This window comes from Podarcis raffonei, chromosome 1 (assembly GCF_027172205.1).
Source record: "Podarcis raffonei isolate rPodRaf1 chromosome 1, rPodRaf1.pri, whole genome shotgun sequence".
In the NCBI taxonomy this organism is placed as follows: Eukaryota; Metazoa; Chordata; class Lepidosauria; order Squamata; family Lacertidae; genus Podarcis; species Podarcis raffonei.
In genome coordinates this window covers 61,733,815-61,752,046 of record NC_070602.1, presented here as the reverse complement: position 1 = coordinate 61,752,046, position 18,232 = coordinate 61,733,815, and the positions used below count along the sequence as shown (strand labels likewise).

The following is an 18,232-nucleotide window of genomic DNA, read 5'->3' as shown; positions in this document are numbered from 1 at the left end:
CAAACTCCAGCTATACAAAGGAAAGCTTAAAGCAGGGTTGGGGAACCTGTGGCACTCTAGATGTTGTTGAGCTACAACTTCCAGCAGCCCCATCCAGTATGGCCAATGGTCAGGGATGTTGGGACCTGAATTCCAACAACATTTGGAAAGTTACTGCTTCTTCTACTCTTAAACTAAAGGTAATAGCACATGGGTTTTCCACAATGTGTTGATATCAGTTTTTCAGTGCTGAGTGTTGACTGTTTATTTTCCCCACATTGATTCCTAGGAAGACATGCAAATGTTACACCTGAAAGTTAATACACATTCATTTCCCAGGGAAGAATTGGAATCCTTAGGCCCACTTCCACATTTCAGCTGCCTATGCATCTTATCTCCAGGAACAGATAATAATTTGCATTTGCTCCTTGGTAATGTTAATTTAAGAAGAATGACATGTCATCACTGCACAGCATTCCTCTATCCCCGCTCCATTTTCCTAGCTTTCATCTTTGGGTGGGCAGGAAAATGCTGAGTAAACATCATATTATCATTCACACATTTTATTCAACCAAATGTTACTGGAGGGAAGTAAGGGAGACATGGGAAGTGTTTCAGGTTAGTGGTGGCAGCCACATAATATTGATAGCATGTTGTTTGGGCCCAAGAGACAAATAAGCATTTGTGCATTTGGACTTCAGAGGAGGAACAACAAAACTAATACTTAGAAGGGAGAAGAGCGATCTTAAATAATCCCTGGCTCTGCTATCCTTGACATGATGTGTATGTGCACACCAGCATAATGTGCGCCACATCTTGCTTTGGTTCAACAGCAGTACCACACCATACCCTGGGCCTGAGGTCCATAAGGCAGAACAGGGAAGGTATCTACAAATCTAACTATATTACCATGTTGCTACCATAGCACAAGGATTAAGATTAACAAAATGTACTCAAATGGTTCAAGGAAGTGCATTCACCCAGTGTCCCTGGCCCAGTTTTCCTGTATAGAAGAAGAAAGAGAGAGAGAGAGAGAGAGAGAGAGAGAGAGAGAGAGAGAGAGAGAAAGAAACTAGGGAAATTGGAGAATCTGAACTATTTTGTTTTCCTTTGGAAGCAGTCATGATAATAAAAAAGCAATTAGTCACAGGCTAGTGAGCAGTTCTTTGTGCACAATGTTCTATGTAAAGCATCAGTCACACAGACTATCACACAGGGCCCCAAAGGCAATTATAGTCGACAAAGAAAATAAACACAAGTAGGTTAGAATGTATCAGAGCAGAGGTAGGACCTGTGGGTGAGAGGGACTGACGAGGAACAAACAGAAACAGATCACAAGGATATCCGGGACTTCTTGAAGGGATGGGTAGGGTCACAGTGAACAGAAATAATAAAAAATATACAGATAATGAGGGCACAACTTTCCTTAAATAGAAAAGAGAGAGCATGTGTTACATTTGTGTGTGTATGTGTTTAAATTGTTGCATGCTACCAAAATCTCTGAGTAGTGCAAGATTCCAGGGGTTCCAGGCACTTACCCAGGGTTCGTGTTTCCTCTGGGAATGAGGAACAGCGGAGACTGTGGTGTCTTTATGAGATATGGTTTATTCACACATATATGCAACCTGTGGCTACGATGGGGGGGGGGGGCGGTTCCACAGCATTCATACCCCAATAAAGTCCTGCCACAGCCATAGATTCCTGCAGAAATCAGGCCTGGCTCTCTCTCTGCCTTTCCAGCGTGCAGCTTTTGCACCCAGCTCTTAGCTTACATCACAGCAAGCTCTGTCTTAAAAACTCAGGCTTTGCCCTTCTATCTACGAGTTGAAGGAGGGGCCGCACCCATTTGCTATTTGGCACAGTGGGCCATTACCAGGCTGGCCTGCCTATTCCAGGAATTAGAAGGGGGCCCAGGCACCCCCAAACACATAAGAATATATAGCAGCTCTTGCACATTAAGTGCTATGAGGAGGGCTTATAAAGCATGTTTGTAAAATGTTTTGGGAAGTCAAAACATATCACTTGATTTAGATTTGCAAGCCGTTAAGTATCCTGGGGCAGCATCTTGTCCATTTCCCATTTGAAATGGAAAGCTAACTAGGCACCCTTCATCATTGACTTACCATCCCACAGCTGTCCAGCCAGCTAAACCTTGCGTAAGTCCCCTCTGTTTATTTCAGGATAAATATAAATAATTGCCTAGGTAACCATTCATTCACAGGATGATGAATGCCATCACTTGTGCTCTTTGATTGCCTCCAGTAAAACATATTTTCTGTGAAAGACTATCAACTGATGAAGTGCTTTATCACTGTTTAAATCATATGACCATGCAAATCAATCCACAGTGAGCCCATGAAATTAGGGCTCACTGAGCCCTATAGTTATTCGGCTGTATGCAGGTGCCATATAATCATGCAAAGAATGATTTTTTAAGTAAATAGAGCCAAAATATTGTATTATGTTTAACAAGGGCTACCCATTTACTATTTTATGTACAGTGTGCACATAAGTATCTAGTCACTCAGGATGATAAATATTCACTGCTCAATTTTCAAACATGGTTAATGAATGGTTAAAGGGAAATCATCTCTTTAAACCACCAGGAAATTGGATTTCCCTTCCCCTATGCTTTTCCATAAGCCTTTTTCTAGACCAGCTTTTAAAGACAATGAGATGAGACTTATTACATTAGCTGTCCACTGAAGGTCAAACTGGTTCAGGTGTCTGCTAAGGTTTTCAAATAGGAAAATCAAGAATAAGTTCCAATGGGAATTGTCAGGATTTCAGCTTATATCCGTAGATTGTTTCTTAAATCATTCAGGACAAAATAAATTGAATTCCTGCATTGTTGATAGCCCACTTTCTCCACATTTTTATGGTCAATGATTCAACACGTTTCAGTTTAAATGATTAGACGTACAATCTGTGGCTGAATCATAAAGGTCAATCTGCCTGATTCATTGCTGAAAATTAATGCTCTTTTCTAGTGAATGTTTTCTAGATGGTATCTTAATCAAGCGCCAGACAAAAGAGGAGTAATTCATCACGAGCCACCTTTCCTACTTTAATTTCTCTTTACGTTAGAACACAACTTTATAATACTGGATTAATAATACATGCATCTTATAGAGATACCACATTAATACTCATTATATAAATCATTAATGAATGCTTAATAACATTTAATTCCTTGTGGAGTTTGCTGGCAGTTGCATTAAGCTTTGTAATTTACAAACTATTCATACTTCCCTTGCAGCAATAGAGAAGGCTAATAATAATAATAATAATAATAATAATAATAATAAACCATTTGTATGATCCCAACATATGCCTTCATGTGGTTAACATTCAGGAAGGCTTGGCATTAGCCATGGTTTTATCTAGGGGCGCTGGTTCATGGGGGGATAAGCTGTTTGGGGCCCCCTTAGTATTTTGGGAGAGGGGGCCCAGGCCCCCCTCATTGTGTGGGGCACTCAGACATGTGGGGCTTGGAGTGGCTCTTAATATCTAATGAGTGAAAGATGGGTTATAAACATTTTAAATAATAATAAAATATCATTTATTTGACTTTATAGAAAACAATTCCTTTCCCAAAAAAATATTTGATCTTTATGCTACAGCTTAAATATATACCTGGTGCTGTTTTGTATTCATCACAAATGTCAGGTAAGTGAATGGATTTGTTGTTGTTGTTGTTGTTGTTGTTGTTGTTGTTGTTGTTAATTGAATCTAGAATTTGTGCAAATCAATGAAGCAGACTCAGTTTAGTACATTAGATCTATGCACTCAACTCCCTTTTGGATTCAGCAAATCTTGCAGATGTGATTGTAATAGTGGAAAGCATATTTTAAACTGGTTGCATTAGGTGACCCTCGGTCCCTCCCAGCGCTAAAATTCTATGATTCTGTGATACTCAGTTTATTTTTCACTCCCTATCTAGGGCAAAAAGTACACATTACTTTAGCATCAGAATGAACATATTCTGAAACCCAGGTTTGGCAGGGGGGAGCCCTCATGGGCCAAACTGGGACCAATGCAGGTCCAAATCTGGTCCATGGGTTGCCCACCCCTGGTCTATACTACAGTGGCTTCTAGGCTTTTCAGACAAGAGACCTTTCCAGCCCTTCCTGGAGATTTCGAGATTGAACCAGGGACCTTCTGCATGTAAAACAGATGTTATATCATTAAAACTATGGTCCTTCCCCCTTTTCATTGTGGGAAATTAAAATGGCATTTTGTACACTCAGAAGTGTTAGAATTCCTGCTCCATGATTTCAGTCGTGGGATTGTTGTCTATCACATGACGGTGTATGTTTTGACTCCACAGAGTGGGAAGTGACGGAGACAGGATGTTTGTGTTACTGTGTTCCGTGAAGTGGGACTATTGTCCTTTGTTCTTTTTCTCTTTGCTGTCTGATGCTGGAGAGAGAGGGAGCCATGTTGCAGTGCTCCGTGTGTGTTTATATGTAAATAAAGTAGATTAGCCAAAATGCTGAGTTGCTGAGGTCTGTTACACAAACTGCGAACACTCTGAGGATCCCTAAGTGTGCCGGTGTCTGTTGGCATTGGTCACTGTGATGTTTGGGCAGAAGAAAGCTCTTGAAGCTCCCAAACGATCGACCAGGAGGGAGGGAACATGCCAGTCGAGCATGTGTCTCTACCAGGGTCCTGCTCAAGTGTAGGCTGAACTCCTGACAAGAAGATGGGGTAAATCACCCCACCCCACAAAGAAGAGCACCAGACAGGCATCAGGCGTGGGTACCACCAGGGTGTTGGGGTCTTAGCAGCTGCAAAATGATGCCCAAAGTTTAAAAATGAATGCCAAGCGTTCTGCTAAAAGCCTGCTGAAAGTTCACATTCTGCAACATGAGGCACATAATGTTTTCCTTCTAAGGATAAAATTAATCTTACAAAGCAATGTGTCCTCATGAATGACACAGATATTAGGCATAAGAAACAGGCCTGTAATAAACAATATATTTCTGGGTTCTTGCTGACAGGGTGTCATAGCAACAGCTTGAAGTTCTTGCCTAAGAGAAATATCTTCTTTAGAAATGAGGGACTTTGGCATGTTTTGATAAGAGAGGTCACATGGAGGTAAAAAAAAACCCCAACCTATACGCATTAGGAAAGCTTCATATCTCTCTCGTATTGGAAACGAAAAAAGAACCCACCACGTAATTAAATTTATATTGTCTTATATGCTCTTCGGAGAAGAATGCTTTGTGCAAAAAGGTCAAACCATGAATTTAAATTGGGATATTATGATAAATGAAATGATCAGCATTGGTTCCAATTTTAGCAACCAAAGTGATTTCTTTTTTTTTAAAAAAAAATGATTCTAATTTAGGAACACTTCTTGGCCTCCCCTCAAAGGGAAATAATTATTGCCTGGATCTTCCTAGTAATGCCAGCTCTGTTGATCACTTGTTTCAAGAAGTGGTGATTTGGATCCAAAAGACACACCCATAGAGGGCTGGCCCTCTTAACTTATAGATCAGTGGCTAGAACCACATAGATAACCATGAACCTATATTGCTGGAGAAGGAAACTCTGATCCTAAACCTCTGCTGCCTTGTGGAACATCTTCAGGAGAAGAAAGGGCTAAGGAGTAAACCCTACACAAATCCAGAGTGGAGTCTGTGAGACACTTGGATAACATCCTGTACCGCTTCCTTCCAGCAACTCCTGCAGCCAAGCTGGTGCCAAACTTATCGTTCTGCTTTCCTTTGGACCACATCAGTGAGGCCGAGAGGGGGGTCTTGTCATATGGGCAGCCCTGGGGAGGTAACTTCAGTATTGCTGATGCAACAACACCAACACAGGATGCAGCAGTTACAGGTCTCCAGCAGTTTGATGTCACCCTGTTGTCTCTCAAGACAGATGGGTGACAACAACAATAATATTGATGGGGACTACGTTTTGTTTTCAATGGATTTTGACTACTGTTGTGCTAATTACTTTCATTTCTACAGAGTCTGTACAAGAGTGATTGATCTAAAGTTCTGTCTACATTCTGATGTCTTCTCAAAGGTCCTTTTTGCGGGGAGTTTACAGTTCCAATAGGATCCATACTGGCACAAGAAATGACAAGTTCTAGGCAAGGGATCTCTCTCTCTCTCTCTCTCTCTCTCTCTGTGTGTGTGTGTGTGTGTGTGTGTGTGTGTTGAAGCTTTTGCACCTGGGTCAGATATGCTGAACAGCATTCCCTGCCCCTTCATAATTTGTAGCCTCAAAAGGAATTGATGGATCAGAAAAATTTAGTGACTCAAATGAGCACTTTTCAGCCTTTTGCCTGTTTCAGCCTGAGGGTGACATACCCTTATAGACAAGTTTATGGGAGCCGACTGCCAAGTGATGGGCAGGGGCCAGAGGCAAAAGTGGTTGGAACAAAGGATGTGACTCTAATCCTTATACTTTATCTAGACTCCAGAGAACAATGCAGGTATGTAGAATTGTAATGGAGTTGTGACTGGAGAGTAATATATTATTGCAAAAAAAGAAACAGAAAAAAAGAAAAGAAACTTGCCAGCTAAAATAGTTCATATTCTTTCTGAGATCATAGTTCATACATTTTGTCCTGAGTTTGTTAAACATTTTAAAAAATTCTCTGCTAATGTCAATTCAGATAAAGTATATTATTATAGGACCCATATTGCATTGGGTGAGCCTTCGGTAAGAGAGTCCTATGTAAAAGGAGAACAACTCTCCTTTTGCTAGAGGGTGGAGGAAATAGTGGGTGACAAACATGAAGTAGTACCATTGTTTTAACTTGTTGGGGTAGGGTGTGTGGAAGGGAGCCTTCTCTTTACACACACACACACAGTGCAAATTCCCCTCAGTGGCACAAACAGGGGCATTTTTCAGGGTGTCTAGTTTTGTGGATTGGGGGTACGGCAATCTATTTGCAGTGGGATAGTGAAGAGAAATCCCTCATGTGCCGTCTTCCCAGTAAGCATCAACTCCATGGCTAGGCCAGTAATTAATTAAAGACAATACATAGCTGCACACTGAGCAAACATCTCATTCGGCCTTAAGGCTGCAGTCCTATGCACACATACATAAGGCATGCCACTTGCTGGAGAGTGGGCTCTATGAAACTACGGGGACAACAGGATTTTATATTTATTTGTGGCACAAAGAAACTAGTAAGAGACTGTGCCCCCTCCTTCTCAACAATGGACCTGCCATTAGTAAGCATGCCTGGGAACCAAAGGACACAGAGATAGGATGGCTGTCACCCATTGCCAAAAATCTCTTATCTCCTTATACATACTTTCTAAGAGAAACACACACTGACTCCTACAGCATTGCCCAAGACAGATATTGTCAATGTAATATGAATTTCAACCTATAAATGATATGTAAATTTGACACCGAGAAAAGCCCATGATTTGGTAACTGGATGGATAATCCCTTGAAGTTATGATATTTACAAGGCAAGACATACACTGAAGGTTAAGCTGCTTCTTATCAAAAGTGACAGGATTCATGAGCACTGAGACTCTGAATTCTGTGTCACTTTTTAAAAAAGCACATGTACGCATTAAAAAAACAACACCTGAGTCATATACACTGATGGAAAGGAAAAGCTCACGCAATTACAGCTAGGGCTAGTTAGCTTTTAATAGGAAGACAAAGTCAAGGACTACATACATAACAATGCCTGTCATCATGAAAGTGTTCTGTGATATAATTCCGTTGCAGAAGGTATAATTCTGGCTCAAACCACGATTCCCTGACAACCTATTTCACAGTAGCGAGTTTTCAAGGGTTTTGTAATCATGGATAATGTACAGATTTACAATAATGAGGTGTCCATGAGTAGAAGAGCAGGATTATGACCCATTATTTTCCCTCAGACACATTCATGGCATGTACCAGTATGAGCAATATCTCTGGAAGAGATAATATTTTTTGGTGAATGATGTTAAGTAAACATGTTGAGTATATTAAAACCCACCTGTTAGTGATTGCTAACCCTGGAGTGTGGCTCTACAAGGCTGTGACCAGAAAACGTTGCTAAGAAGAAATTTAAAGTAAATTTAGGAGCCCCTCCTTTGGTAAGACACCTGAGGAATTCCAAGGGGAGCAACGTTTCGGAGTCATGATGCTGGACTAGCAGCTCTTATGCTTTTAATGAGGTGCCTTTGGATTACCTTGTTCTCATCCCGAAATAAGTATTAATAGCAGAGTGTCACCTGCTGTCCATGTCCATGATTCCACTGAGAAACAAAAGGGGTCTTCAGCTCTGATAACATGCACAGTAAAAGCAGGAAGAGGAAGAAGGATCACTGGCCATGTGAGCTGCTGGCTACACCACTCAGCATTATTGTAAAGGAGGAAACACATGTAATGATATGCACTCATGGAGCTTCTCCATCTGAGCAGGTTCTTGCCTGCATGGAGGAGTCTCATGTGTGTAAGCTACTTTTCCACAAATGCCGAATGTTCAGGCCCCATAGTATCCAGTCAGTGCATCAGAGCTAGGGCTGTCCTGAATTGACAAGGATCATTTCTCAGCCATTAGAAATTACAATGGTACCTTGGTATGCACACGTCTTGGTTTGCATACGTTTTGGATTACAAACACGTCAAACCCGGAAGTGTGTGTCCCGGTTTGCAACCTTTTCTTGGATTACAACCCTTTTCTTTCTTTCTTTCTTTCTTTCTTTCTTTCTTTCTTTCTTTCTTTTTTGGATTACAAACAATTTTTTTTTGAGGCCCCATTGGCGAAAGCGCACCTTGGTTTACAACCTGTTTTGGTTTACAAACGGACCTCCAGAATGGATTATGGTGGTAAACCAAGGTACCACTGTACCTGATTCAGTTACACCAGCCCTGCGAATGTGACTAGTGGACATGATCTTTTCCCCACTCATATGTTCACTTAAAACAATGGAGTGTACATATTTGCACATCCCTACAATGAAATCTGAATGACCCAAGTTAGTAAGCAAAGGGGTAGGTGGGTGGGTGTACAACACCATGAAATTCCCTGACTGTCCAGCCTGGAGTTGTAAGGGTATACATGTGCATAATCAACTTGAGAAAATAAGTGGGACTTTTCTATACTCCATGAAAAAAATCTTAAAGTTATTTATTTAGTAGGGCTACAACGGAGGATTACTGACACAGTGATGACAATTGCTGGTATGTTTGGGGATTATATGCAGCTGCTATTACACCATCACCACTAAGGCACCAATGGTTGCTACTATATGTTACTGGATTAGTGAAGCATTTAAAATTATTGCAAGTCTTCTGCACTGCTGCTTGATTCAAATTATGCTTTGCATTACTGCATTTCAGTAATAACCAAGTCCTAAGAATGCAATGGGATAAAATTTCAGTCATGGCCAATTTGTCTCATTGCTTTCAGCTGCAATTAGTGGCAACAGGCCTTTGCAGGAATAGGAATTATATCAGTAAACTCTGTTGAACGGTATATTAATTACAGGCAGTATCAATAAACTGCATACCAAATAGGAGAGATTATATACTATAACAGTTAACTATGCAGATGAGGCTTCTATAAGAGCAAATATCCCAAATCTTCTTCAGCAACAAGAAAAATAGTAAAAAGTAACTTCAGTGACAGCAAAGATGGGCTTAGCATTACCTTCAAAATTCATCCTAATCTTTCAATGAATTTAAAATCCTTCTTAGTTCCAGTTTGATGGACTTTCAGGACACACTCTCATTTTTAAAAAAGAAGAAAAAAGATACCTTGGTGCTTGTCACTTGAAATGGAATTTTTGAACCATTTGTAACTGGGGATGTCTGTCTCTCAGTCGGTCTTGAAGGGATTATATTTGTAGTGGGAGGCTGATTGTGCAAAACTGAAGACAGGCAGAGTTGTACGGTCTCCTTCAGAGCCTTCAGCTGTGACTCCTGAGGGGGGAAATGTCATTCGATCTTAACAAGAGATTACAGAGGATCATATTTTACTCTTTACAATTTTCAGCAACTAAAAAAACCTGAATGAAAACCAACGTATGACCGAGCACACAAATGAAAATAGGAACCAGGCATGTGACACAATGGCTAAGTGTACTATTCCATTTTTTTTTCCATAGGAAAGAGGCATTTCTGTTTGGGAACTCCTAGCTTGTTTCTCACCTCAGCTATCTGTGTTTCACACACTGGAAAGAGGACAGGATGGCAGTGGATTCCCTGCCCTTGTGATTCTTCCACCCTTGGGTCAGCAACTGAGCTTTGGCCATAAAAAAACACAGTTTCCAGGTGGTATGAACTGGTCCAGAATGCCTTGGAAGGTGGTGGCTCTTCTGTGTTAGATTTGATAAAGCAGTTGTTATATGGCCACATATAACGGATGCTGTGCATTGGATTTCTGACATTATCAGGGAACACTATGCTTCTAAGGGGAACATGAGAGGCTCCAATAATCCAACGCACTGCTAACCCTACACCTTTCCTCACTGCTGCTTGTACAACAACCCTCAGGATGTTGTGGCGGTGATGTGGGAGTAAGGAGTATAAACAAGCCCCGCATGGAAAGACTCAAGCCCCTATCTTCTGTCTCCCATTACAGTGTTCATTCCAACTGGACTACCAGATGGATTTTGGTACTGATCCACGTGAGCATTTTTTTCTGGTTTTCACCCTTTCCTTGGATATGTAGTCTGCCTCTTGCAAAAAAAGTTTGTTTTCCTCACCTGGGCACCAGGACATTTGTGCTAATATCTGAGAAGTGACTGTGTGGGAAGTACTAGGTACTGGAGAGGACACCGACTATGTGACATGTGCACTGGATTATTGGTGCCTTCCCTGCATGTGAAAGCATTATCAACAAGACACATCCACCAGTGACTATTGGCACGTTTGCTGGTGTTTCTGGGGATTTCATTATGGTGTTGCCTCTGCTGGTGGAACAAAGAATCGCCTCACATTATGCTGACACCAGCCCAGGCATAGTAGCCACCTAGCTAGATGAGATTGCTTTATATTTTACAACATATTCCTGTCTCAAGAAAATTTTCACACAACACACATTTTCTCTCTGTAATGATGCTCTGTGCTATAGTTCTTACAACATCACATCTTTTGGGTCCCAGCTGTATTTGGATATTTGAAGCTGTAAAACTCATAATGATTCTCTTGCCCCTTACCGAGCATGTTGTGAGAGGAAAGAGAGATGGCTCTTCTTCATCATCTTCAATGAACAAATGCCTCTACTTAGACTGTCATACTGCAAGAACTTCCCTCCTCTCCAGGGGGAATACTCATTATGCATACAATCAAATATATGTCTACATTTTTACAAGAATAAGATCCTACATTGTCATATTAGACTGCAATCACTGTCTATTAATAGAGCTGAAAGATGTGCTCAGAAGAGTTCTTACTTTGTCAAGAGCTGCTTTCTCCAATTCTTCTTTTGCAATTGCTAGTTTTTGTTCCAAGTCTGTAAGCTGCTGTGCCTGAGGGAAATTTAAAAACAAATTAGCTGGTATAAATTATAACCCTATTTCGTCTAACATTTCTGTGAAGAGGGTGCGAGAGTTTTACTTTGGAAGGTAAGAAAAATAGATGAAATAAAAAACCCCATCTTGTCAATATAACCAATTCTCAGGGGAATATTACAATTGATGAATTGAAGGAGGCCTTTGGTGTGGGAACATTTTATTACAGTATCTAAATCCAGCCTTGTTCAGATGAATGTTTTGTCATTGATTTGAAGGGGAGGGGGGGAAATCTCATCTTGTGCTAAAATATTTACAACCCCCATCAAAGCATAAGCATTTCATACACAGTTAGTAAATAAATACTGCATTGTATGTTTCTAAGATGCTTAGGATAGAACTACATGTTGCAAACATGTGGAAAAAGCTAAATTTTACTTCTCCTAGTGGAGGAAATCATCTTTAGGATAGGTAATGTGGAGCAGAAAAGCCAAGAGGAGTGTTTCCTTAATTTTTTCTACTCTTGTCACATCTCTATGCAAGTTGCTTCGCCTCCTTACATTTCTTTCATCTCAATGCATGTTTGCATCTCCAAACATGTTGGCTCATGTAGACAGAAAACCTACCTGAGGGTTGGACATTATTAGAAGTAGGAAAAGTGCTTCCTTTTGCTTCTAAGACTGCTTTTCTGTATAGGGTAGTGTGAAAAATGTGCTCCTAACTGCTCCTATTTATTTCATTCTATATTTTTCTCGAACCACTAGATAGAAGATTTGTAGCTTAGGCACTGCTTCATTTCTTCAACTTAAGGAACCAGCTATTTTTTCAAAGATGTTCCACTTCCTTGCTTCCTTTCTGATAGACCTCAAAGTACTAAGCTACATGCCTTGTTTCACTTCTTGTACTTCTTCTTCTTCTTCTTCTTCTTCTTCTTCTTCTTCTTCTTCTACTACTACTACTACTACTACTACTACTACTGCTTACCCTCTGAGAATGACATAACTGCTGCTATTTGAGCTGGCCAATTGTTTTAGAGTAGACTTGTGGAGACTCGTTCTCCATAGAAGGATTCATTATGGCAAAGCAGACTAGCACTGTACCAGTGCAGCCATCTGCAGGGAGCTCAACAACCCCTTGGTATTTGAAATAATGGACAAGGCGGTTAGAGGATGTATGGTGGCTAATGGATTGAGGTTGAATCCTGACAAGACAGAAGTACTGTTCTTGGGGGACAGGGGGCGGGCTGGTGTGGAGGACTTCCTGGTCCTGAATGGGGTAACTGTGCCCCTGAAGGACCAGGTGCACAGCCTGGGAGTCATTTTGGACTCACAGCTGTCCATGGAGGCGCAGGTCAAATTTGTATCCAGGGCAGCTGTCTACCAGCTCCATCTGGTATGCAGGCTGAGACCCTACCTGCCAACGGACTGTCTCGCCAGAGTGGGGCATGCTCTAGTTATCTCCTGCTTGGACTACTGCAATGCGCTCTACGTGGGGCTACCTTTGAAGGTGACCTGGAAACTACAACTAATCCAGAATGCAGCAGCTAGACTGGTGACTGGGGACCGTATAACACCAGTCCTGAAAGACTTACATTGGCTCCCAGTATGTTTCCAAGCACAATTCAAAGTGTTGGTGTTGACCTTTAAAGTCCTAAATGGCCTCGGCCCAGTATACCTGAAGGAACGTCTCCACCCTAATCGTTCTGCCCGGACACTAAGGTTCAGCGCCGAGGGCCTTCTGACGGATCCCTCACTGCGGAAGCCAAGTTACAGGGAACCAGGCAGAGGGCCTTCTCGGTAGTGACGCCTGCCCTGTGGAACACCCTCCTATCAGATGGCATTTAGAAGACATCTGAAGGCAGCCCTGTCCAGGGAAGTTTTTAATGTATGACATTTTAATGTATTTTTAATCTTTGTTGGAAGCCGCCCAGAGTGGTTGGAGAGACTCAGCCAAATGGGCGGGGTACAAATGATAGATTATTATTATTATTACTACTACTACTACTACAATGGAACATGTCAGAAATTATGGATGGTATGGGAGATGGGATTGTGCCAATTAGTGTCACAGCACCATCCAAATGAACACAAATATGATCGTTCCCCATATTGGAGGGAGTAGAATCAGTGCTGCTTACTGGGGCCAGGAATAATTATTTCTAAAATAGAAACCACGTCTTACAATGAAACTAGCAAAATTATTAGTAGTATAATTGTTCTATTTGTAAATTTAAATGGCTTTGTGGTTACATCCAGTGTTTATATAGGGAAAGGGAGAAAGGATACTGGACCAGATGGTTATCTCTGCTGTAATACATTTTTATGAGGCATTTAACTTTTTTTTTTTTTTTTGCACATGAATTGCTCTGCAAGGTTTTAACTCATAGGTCATAAAGAACATTACATTTAGGGCTCTTGGCTAAATATTTCCAAACAGGCAATTGCAAGAGCTTACTGCTAATTTTTCCCAAAGATGCCACCATCCAGATGTCTGACTTTCCTATTTCCTTTACAGAACTACAGGAAGAGACACTTTCACCCTCTCAATCATTAATGTGTGGCATTGGCAGGCTGGTAGTTGGCATGAAATGCAAAAAAATATATATGGCATGCACTGAATTAAGATATGATGTTAAATATATTAAATAGACTCTGAGCAAAAGCAATGTCAAAGTGAATGGGAATTCTTCCACCAATATGAAAAGTAAATTAGGAAGGTTCAGTAAAAAGTTAGATATTTTAGAATCATAGAATTATGACTACCTATAAGGGACTATGTTGGTAATCTAGCCCAACCTCCTGTAATGCAGGAATCTCTTGCCCAATGTGGGGTTCAAACCCACGAGCCTGAGATTGACAGACTCATACTCTACCAACTAAACTATAAATCCCAGTGAACTGAATGCAAGATTTCAGTCCACACAAGGACTTAACTGTGGAGACTCAGGTCCAAATATCTAATCAACCCCTCTCAGTGGGTGCTCCTGAATCAAGCTAAGTATGTGCAAGTATGTTTTTTGTAGGAGTACCCATAGTGCGATATTTCATCCAAATTTATTACAGTAGGTTACAGATGAGGTTCAGGAGAGAATAGCCTTTGCTGAGAAGAGGAGAGGGGAGCAATATTGTGCTATTTATTCCCCCTCCTCCCAAATAACACCAGGAGTTTTGTGTGCTCCAGAACAAGAACGGAAGAGTTTTCAGCCTTCAAAGAGGAGAGCCCACCTAAGCTGAAATTGACAAAGAAATCATCCTGGCATGCCAGAATGAACACTCTTCCATGAACAGCATGGAAAAGTTCAGAAATGTCCCATGCCCGCTCCTGCACAGCATCAATTTACCTTTGCAAAGCAATGTCCTAATTGCTTAGAGTTAGGAAAGATCTGATGGACTTTCTAGCTCTGATGGATGCCATTCTTTCCTTGAAAATCCCTCAGCGAGGGAAATTCCAGAATTTCTTAGCTATGAAAGGTTGCTCCTAGGGTACAGTGAAGCTACATAAACCAAATCCATCTCCCTGTAATTTAAATCCAGTTTAATCATCTCTAATTTTTTGAATGAAAAAGCAGCACCTGGAAGAATTTGACACCAAAAGTATTTTCTTGCCATGGCTGCCATTTGTAGTCCTTCCAAGATAGAAAATAATGAGCCCAATAAACATTCTTATTCATATCAGTAAATCCATTAGTGGTTTAGCCAGAACAGTCTTTTAAACAAAATATATATGCATTGCCCTACCTATCATTTAATCCCATTTCATGAGAAAGAGAGAGGGAGAGGGGGAGAGAGAGAGAGTGCATGTATGCACAAGCGTATACATGCATTTTGGTTCAACTGATTGACTTTAATGTCTGAATCTCTTTCACAAATCCTTTCTTCGTTCACAGGCCATTGAATCAATAAGCTGGACGTATCAATCCTCCGGCCACATAACTTGTATAACAAACTTGCAGTAGAAAGCTGTTTGGTTCAACAGATTGATTGGTCATTTGGAAGTCAATCATGCTTAAAACCTCTACCTTTTTATTGTTAGATTATTCCTAAATTCCTTTTCAAAGTTGTTAAGGGGGGAAAATGTTCATAGGTTTCCATTTTGATAAATTATGATTCAAATTTGGACTTTGCATTAAAGATGATGAAACATCTATCACTGTAGCAGATGAAGATTAGCCATGGACTGTGAAGACCCAAGAGAAAACCTGCACTGTCCCCACCAGTACTTCTCACCCTATCCTATCTCACAGGGGTGCTGCAATGATACAATTGGAATGCGGCTAACCCTGTGCTGCCCTGAGAACATTGGAAGAAATGTGGGGTTCAAAAAGGGATAAAATCAGTTGTGGTGTTCAACCTTCTAAAATGAATTCTCAAGTGCATACGCTGGCCACGGTTGGCATCCCAAAAATGGTGAGTAGAAGGCTGGGGGCCTTTTACAGCCCCCACCCCGGGTCTCTGTGTCCCCAAAATACTTGGAGGGCTCTCCAGAACATTCTGTGCTGTGGTTCAGGGGCTGCTGTTGGAAAGAAAATCAGTGGAACTAGTGACAGTCTGGTGCTTTCTGCTTGCTTCAGAAGGTAGGATATAGCCCTCCAGGTTGAGGTGGGGAGATAATTATACTTAGGAAATGTAACTGGGAAATGAGGGAGAAACAATCTTGGGTAGTCATTATGAGAGGCATAATGAAAATTAAGAAGTAATAGTAAAGGAGTGTATCACTTCAGTACTGGGAACAAAGGCACAACATCAGAAGTGAACTTTAACAGATTAATGTTGCTTTTTTCAAGTGCCAGTTATGAAAGTCTTAGCAATTGTTTCTCCCTACTGCAGTGGTTTACAGACTTGCTTCATTTAAGCAAGCCTTTTGATATTAAATAATCTACCAAGGAATCCCCACACATTTTCCACAAATTCCCAGCACTTTGCAGAGGACTCTGCCCAGGGAGCACAATAGACTTCACATTTCTTCAAGACAACATTCAGACTTGTTAGGTTTCATCATTGCACACAAACAAAAATCCACCGTATGTATATCTGACAAACAAATATGAACATAACATCTTACAAACACAGAACATAAAATGTGATTTAGCATGTAAATGATGTGTATTATATTTAAGGCTACCTACCTATGCAATATATAATATAGAACAGAAACAGAATGAATACATATTGTTTTTCACATGATACACATGAAATTCTAATAGGATTAAAGTTCCATTAATGAAATCCGAGCTCTACATCAGCTCCTGTGAACCACAGCTGAAAAAAGCCAATGTTACTCAAAGTTGTCTTAATGAAAATTCACATTTAAGAAAACTTAATATCTAATAAACATTCCAAGCATAGCTACTCTTGAATACTATTGATCTAATGGAAGATTTCAAATATTGTCCTGATCAGTAGAGTGGATCCTAAGGAAAGGGCTCTTAATGACAATGCAAGATCCTTGCTTAAGAAAAGAGAACTAAAATTCATCAGTGTGCTACTTCTAGCACAAGGTATTGTGCAGTTGCTTGCACAACGTCATGCACAATTTATAAAGATAGTCTTTGCACTAAGTCCATATTGCACTAAGTTTTCAGGAAGTTCTTCCATTAGTTTGTCGAACAGGACTGTCACCAGAATTTCTGCCAGCCCTAATATTTCTAGAGTAATTTAAAAACATCTTTGGAAGTCTCTTCTGCCCCACCATAGTGAAATGTTTATTTTATTTTAATATTTCCTGCTTCCTAGAGATCACAGTGTATTCCAAGTGGCCTTTCATAGTTAAATTGGATGCTATGTTACCAAATGAAACTTTTTTCAGTATGTTGCGCATAGTTTATATCAGAAGTAATTATATATTAAAAGGATCTTGAATTAATTAATTTCATTGAAATATGAAAAGAAAATGAGACAATATGTAAACACTGAGTATAAGAGGGCCTTCCTAAAAGAACATTCAGTAATTGTAATAATTATCCTTTCAAATGCATATCCTATTAGTTTCAGAATCTTTCATTTTGCGAACTGCAATTGTATACTTGAGAACAATTCATTGTTTCTAATTAAATCATTTTCTTTCTTTTTTTCCTTTTTTAAAAAACCTGATCTACTCTCAGGTTACTTTCGGGTATACATTTTTAACGTTTCACTGAAAAATTAAAGACAGATAATAATTGTTTTGCCCAATTATACTGAAGAGTTAAATCCTGGTGACCTGAGAAATAATTATCCATTAAAAGTTTTGGAAATGACAGATGAGACGAAAAATAATGAGCAGTTTACAACTGAAGAAGTTGCCCGCAGAGACTACTGTAGTTCCCTTTTATCCCATTCTAGCTAAGACCTCTTCAGGTGTTCAGTCTGAATGCATGAAGGAGCGAGGGAAACATGCTTTGTGGGCCCCACCTCTTCAATGATTCTGCATGCGCCGGGCACATTCCATGGCCAATGAATGATTGACTTGAGCCTTACTCACACATATGGCTTCCAACAAGGGGACAGGAACCCTGGTCAATCACATATGATTCCTCAGCTCGATTTAGCAGCCAGGACTGCATATGTGTAGCCCTGTCAAGTAAGGTGGAATTGAATGAATGAGCTGTACAGGAGAGGGAAAGGGCTGAAATTAAGTCCCCACTCCCCTTCTAGTTCAGTGAATTGGTGTACTTTCCAGTTTCTCTTACATGGTGACCAGAGCCAGCCCACCATGTTTTGCTACAAGAGGAAAAACAGAAAAAGGCCGCCCCCTCCTTCTCTTCCCCTGCTGTGTGTCTGCTGGGGGCAGTGGGCAGGTGCGCAGCAGGGGAAGGAGAGGAAGCAATGGTGATGGCCGACAAGAGC

General features: G+C 40.6%; 1 protein-coding gene across 4 annotated transcripts in view; it reads right to left on the bottom strand.

Moving 5' to 3' along the window:
- Window positions 1-18,232, bottom strand: part of LUZP2 (leucine zipper protein 2) — a 287,595-nt gene that overhangs the window by 41,250 nt on the left and 228,113 nt on the right. For all 4 annotated transcript variants that reach the window (XM_053389373.1, XM_053389393.1, XM_053389383.1 and 1 more), the window contains 2 exons: window positions 11,352-11,426; window positions 9,712-9,876 (listed from right to left, as the gene is read on the bottom strand). In XM_053389373.1, the coding sequence (XP_053245348.1) occupies window positions 9,712-9,876; window positions 11,352-11,426 (240 nt within the window). The remainder of the gene's footprint in view (window positions 1-9,711; window positions 9,877-11,351; window positions 11,427-18,232) is intronic.